Here is a 6,000-nt window from a genome sequence, read left to right on the forward strand (position 1 = left end):
CACAATCTCACTCTGTCTACGCCCGGCCAACATTTTCAACACAGTTTCTCTAGGAAACCACATTCTGATTTCCTTTTGAGGATCCCCAACAAGTTTTGCTTCATCCTAACAGGAGAAACCAAAGGTCATCCATATCCACTGAGTGCACTTCTAAGAAGGAGCTGATTCCTAGGTGCCGCTCAAAGAGTAGCAAAGAAAACGGCATCCGCTTCCCCGCCACTGAAGAGTTCACTGTCTGGCAGAAGATCATTAAATCAGTAATTATTTAATCCCAAGTGTGTTACTTGCTAGGAAGGAAAACCGCAGTATACATACACCTGATGGGGGTGGGGTGGGGAGGAGTCCATGAAGGCTTCCTTCAAGACCTGGAATGTGAAGGCTGAACGGGTTTGGGGCAGAGGAGGACTGCCAGGTGGTGGAGGGTGCCAGGACACGGCGGCTTCTAAGCAGATGACATGGACTGGCATGCCCAGAGACTGGTCCAGCTCTGAAAGACCAGTTCCAAAGCTGTTCGCACTAACCTGGATGAGAGAAGTCAATGCTTGGGCCAAGATGGTGGCAGGGGTTATGTAGAGAGCAGTAAAGCACGTTTGGGAACCATCTGGAAGCAAGAGGCTGGATTGGGCAAAGAGGGAGAAGGTGGAATCAAGACTGACTCCCAGATTTCTGACTTGAGCTGCTCAGTTGATGTTTTAACTCATCCATGTTTAAAAAGAAAGCGCTATCTATTGCCCTTGTATCTGCTGGAAATACATGTGGCCCGTGCCCCGACCAGGTATAGATGGAGCAGCATCACAGCCACGTGTCCCACGGGACTGTCTTCCTTTGAATGTTTGGCATTTTCCGGAATAGTGAAGAAAGGCTGTGCCCCAAATCGTTATGTCTTAAGGCAGTGTTAAGGCTCGTTCTGAAGCAGGAGCCAATGCGCCTGTGGATGAGGCACGTTAAGGTCAGCCGAGAGATGCATTCAGGCATTTCTAGCAGCAAGCACGGCAAGCTCTATTAGTCAGGATAAGCTAGGCTATGCTGCCCCATCAGACAAATGCCCCGAATTTCAGGAGCCTACCTGCCATCTTGAACACACGACCTTCAAGTTTGCCACTGTCAGAGGCAAAGAGAGATGGAGGCGGCATGCCATGTAACTTCCTCAGTTGCTTTCAAAGGGACACGTGTTGGTGCTGCTCCCATTTCATTGGCCAGCACTCAGTGAAATGAGGGCTCACTGCAGGGGCCATCAGGGAAGGTGGAAGAATCCACGGAAGCCTGGTGGGCATTCTGGCCGCCACGCAATGCACCAGCCGATCCAAGAATCCACAGATAACATCATGGTGAAGCGAGGCCCAAGCCACAGGAGAGGCAGCGAATAGAACTAGAGCTGGCCTTGTTTTAAACCACTGCAGATGCTTTTCTGTTGCAAAAATCGCACTATTACTGTTGGATAAAAACGAACAGAACCACTACAGTATCATTTAATACAAAAAAATAACCTAGCCTCCCAAGCCAGTGAAACCAGGGAAGAGGCTAGAATGTCTCCTCCCATCACTGGTATCAACCTGATGGTCCAGGCATTTCCGCTCTGTTTTCTTGGCTCACGGCATCATGGGGTGGGGCCCTGCAATTGGCATATATTATTATCAGTGATATTACGAGATGATATGTGGCCTTTCTCTTGGAAAGGCATGTCCTAGGAGACAACTTTCTAGCAGTTGGGCTGTGTTTTTTCTTTTTAAAATCTTCTTTTCTTACAGCCTCACCTGCGGCATATGGAAGTTCCCAGGCTAGGGGTCAAATCAGAGCTGCAGCTGCCAGCCTATGCCACAGCCATGGCAACACTCGATCTAAGCTGCATCTGTGACCTACACCACAGCTTGTGGCAACACCGGATCCTTAACCCACTGAGCGAGGCCAGGGATCGAACCCGTATCCTCACAGACTATGTCAGGTCCTGAACCCACTGAGCCACAATGGGAACTTCTGGGCTGTATTCTCATAACCCAAGTTGCACTCTCTTACCATTATTAAAAAAAAAAAAAAAAAAAAACCACTCCCATATCTTAGAAGCCTGACTAAATAAAAGCTTCTCGCTTGCTTATGCAAAAACCAAAGTGGATGATCTTGATCCAACAGGTATCCTCAAAAGAGTGCATGAGGAATCCAGGCACCTTCCATCTTGTCCTATTGCCATCTTCTACAGTGAGCCTCCAAGGTCCCCTTGGAGGCCACAGAAAAGGCTGAGAGAGTATGAGAAGATATACTAGATAGGCATCACTCACACATGTCATTGGCCAGAACCAGTTATACCTTCCACCTGGAATCAAAGGGTGCTGGAAAACGCAGGCCCTGCTTCCCAGCAACAACGAGGAGCGTCAGCCTCCTGGCCACCCAGCTACCTCTGCCAGATGTTATATCCTCCAAAGGACCCTTGCTAGAAAAAGGAAACCATCAGGATAGAGCAAAGTCAAATAACCTGGAGATGGGGGTCGTGGTCTTTGAATCAATGTTCAGGAGATGCACGGATTTCCTGGTGCAGATGCCAACACCTCCCAACGTTTAAAATCACTGTGAACAGACTGAAGAACAAAATCAGAAGAGGGCCCCTGAGTGAGCAAAGTAGCACGTATGTGTGGTTCAGAGAGGAGGGCAGTGAGGGACAGGGCCTGATCAAAGGGGCGGCTCCTGACATTTGAGCAGTTAATCGCGAACTCAAGACAGCTGCGAGCAGCATCCCGGTGGAGGCCCTAACTTAGATTGGCCATTAACCAGCCAACACACCCACTCGCAAGGACACCTCCAGCAATCATACGGGGCCCTCTCAGGAGATACACGTCCTGTGCTCTACTGGGCCAGACCTCCCTGTAAGATTCGATACCACGATAAGTGGACTCAAATACAGCATCCTGGGAGAATAGTTTCCATGGGCCAAATGTTTTGGAAAGGATGAGCAGAGCTACCCAGGTCTCCTTCCTTCGCCATGTCTGAGGTTGCTCTGTGCAAACCCTCCTCCCACCTGACATAGGACATTAGTTCAAGTCATGACTGTGAATTTTTTTTTTTTTTTTTTAGGGCCGTATCCGTGGCATATGGAGGTTCCCAGGCTAGGGGTTGAATCAGAGCTGTAGCTGCCGGGCTCCACCACAGCCACAGCAATCCCAGATCTGAGCCGCATCTGTGACCTACACCACAGCTCAGGGCAATGCCGGATCCTTAACCCACTGAGGGAGGCCAGGGATCGAACCTGCGTCCTCATGGATGCTAGTTGGATCCGTTTCTGCTGAGTCGCGACAGGGACTCCATGACTGTGAATTATGTTAGAGAAATGGCACCTCAACAAAAGACGTCAAGGCATATCTAGAAGAAAGGATTTCTTCTAGAAAACAAAAGACACGTTTTGTTCTCCAAATACTAGAAGTAACTTGCCCAACTTGGTTGTTCTACTGAATATGAGACTCATTTTTGAAGATGGATGACAGTTGCTAAAAGAGAGGAAAAATAAAAAATGGTCCTCCTAAGGCATACAGAGGTGGCCACCACCTCTGCTAGAAGCAAAAACAACATCCCCCAGGAAAGTAAACACGGAATGACCACATGACCCAGCGATTCCACATGTGGTGAACACCCAAAAATGTGAAAGCAGAGGCTTGAACAGAAATGTGTCCACCCATGGTCATCACCGCATTATTCACAACAGCCTAAGACATCACGCTAAGTGAAAGAAGCCAGTCACGGCAAGACAAATACTGGGTGATTTCACCGACGTGAGGCATCTAGAGCAGTCAAATTCAGGAGTTCCCGTCGTGGCTCAGCGGAAATGAATCTGACTAGCATCCATGAGGACGCAGGTCCGATGCCTGGCCTCGATCAGTGGGTTAAAGATCTGGCATTTCTGTGAGCTGTGCTGTAGGTCGCAGACGCAGCACGGATCTGGTGTGGCTGGCTGTGGCTGTGGTGTAGACAGGCGGCTGTAGCTCCGATTCAACCCCTAGCCTGGGAACCTCCATATGCCACAGGCGTGGCCCTAATAAGCAAAAACAGACATACAAAAACAAAACCAAAAAAAACCTTACTAGTTAGGATGAGGTACTGAAAAATGATTTCTTCCAGACCAGACCAAGGTCAACCAAAGGATGCACACAATGCAGCCGAACATTCTAGTCAGTCTGGACACAGAGCAAGAAAAGGTGACGCGTCCTTTGTGTAGCTCTGGAATCAAAAGCCCAAGATTTCTGTCTGCATGAACCCTTCACACGCAACCAGCAAGAAGCGTCAGCAGACGAAGGCTTGTTACACACACACCCTCCCCTAGAGAAGCAAAGCCACTGCACACCCATTTTTCAGAGTTGGCACCAGCAGGCAGGAGGTTACAGTTGTGCCTAATGGCAAAAGGGACATTTAACCATTCAGAGGAGAGTCTGTTCAAATGAACGGAAGACAAGAAAACCGAGTGGTTCCAGGTGAAGGTGGCTCCTGAACAACTTTCCTAAAAAGACGCTGTGCTGAAGAGCAGGCGCCCAGTGGTCAGAAATGTCACGGGAGTGGTTTTCCAAGTGCCCAGCTGCCACTTGTTTGAACAAGCCTGATACCCCGCCCCCCTTCCAGCTGGGGAGGATTTGCTCTGCAGAAAAAAAGATCCCTGCAAAGAACGGATGGTAACAAATCTAGCTTATTATTTCAGCACGGTGTGGCCAGCGCCTTCAACGCTTCATTTACCTTCTCACAGTGCTTTTAGGTTTAGGAGAGGCGTGTCACTCCCTTTGCACCAGGGGAGAAACCAGGGAATTACTGTCTCACCTACAATGCTTGTGAATATCACCCAATGGCCAGAGGCGTGTCACATATATTCCAGAGGTTCCGTATGGAAAACAGGGAGGCAACACTCCATCCCACAGCTGGAGGAACGCGTGCCAACCCAACGCATTGATTTAAAGCTCGGTTCTTAAGGCACACTTATCACAGTGAGCTGAGTGTCTCCATCCAGCAACGGAGGCGATCCTGAAGGCCAGAATGCTTGTGCATTTGGGCTAAAATATATCCGTCACACTGGTGGCAGAGCACAGCCCCACTGTCAGCCTGGGTTGGGGGCAGGACTTAAAGTGTGCAAGAGAACACTGGAGCATTTCTAAGAGGAGGCCCCCCACCCCCAAATGTAACGCACCTGTTCCCACTCTTGGCTGCAAAATGGAATCACCAGGGCAGCATGAAACAATCCCGAGGCCCCAGATCCTCACGTCATTGGTCTGGGATACAGGCTGGGCATCAGGAGGTTTCAAAGCTCCCTCAGGTGATTCTAATGTGCAGCCTGGGCTGGGACCCGCTGCGGCAAGGGCCTTGCCAGGAATGAGAAATTAACAGTTGGGTAACCGGTGGGGAGGGGGACTCAGCCTCCATTGGGTTATAGGCTGTTTCTTGGATCCTCTGATGTTTCAGAAAACTGAAGAAGAAAGAAATCCACACACCAGGGCCCTCTGTTTTCCTGTCTGTAAAAGGGCACGATGCTACCTCCTCTCCCCTCCCCCCAAAGGTAGGGTGGCCCTGTCAAGAGGCAGGAGGTGAGAGCTGGGGAGGAACTGATGCCCGGGATTGTGCGATAAGGAAACCTGACCGGAGTAGGGGCGGGGAGTGAATGGGGGCACCCGCCTCACCTGCGTCGTAGAAGGCGTCGAGCACCGCCGTCTCCCCGAAGTCGAGCTCCCCGAAGGGCACGGAGATAAGGTGGGCGCCCTCGGCCTCGCAGGCTCGCAGCAGGCACTGCCGCGCTCCCGCCTCGGGGCCGCCGACCGCGCCGCCCTGGGGGCTCTCGCTGCGCACGTATACTGCCCGCAGCGCCCGCCGCGGCCCGCCCCCGCTCTCGCCTCCGACCCCGGCGCCCTCGGCCGCTCCATCTGGCTCCAGCGGCCCCGCCGGCCCCGCGGCGCCCTCGCCCCCCGGCGGCTGCGAGCCGGGTGGGGACTCGGCCGCCGCCCCGAGTGCCCCAGCCGCGGGCGCCCCGCCGCCGCTCTCCAT

The 6,000-nt window shown here is 51.8% G+C and overlaps 1 protein-coding gene across 1 annotated transcript in view; it reads right to left on the reverse strand.

Moving 5' to 3' along the window:
• The window catches only part of MAP3K15 (mitogen-activated protein kinase kinase kinase 15), a 149,612-nt gene extending 143,612 nt beyond the window's left edge, over positions 1 to 6,000 (reverse strand). Inside the window, exon 1 of the mRNA XM_047764409.1 lies at positions 5,640 to 6,000. Coding sequence (XP_047620365.1) covers positions 5,640 to 6,000 — 361 coding nt within the window. The remainder of the gene's footprint in view (positions 1 to 5,639) is intronic.

This window comes from Phacochoerus africanus, chromosome X (assembly GCF_016906955.1).
Source record: "Phacochoerus africanus isolate WHEZ1 chromosome X, ROS_Pafr_v1, whole genome shotgun sequence".
Taxonomy (NCBI): Eukaryota; Metazoa; Chordata; class Mammalia; order Artiodactyla; family Suidae; genus Phacochoerus; species Phacochoerus africanus.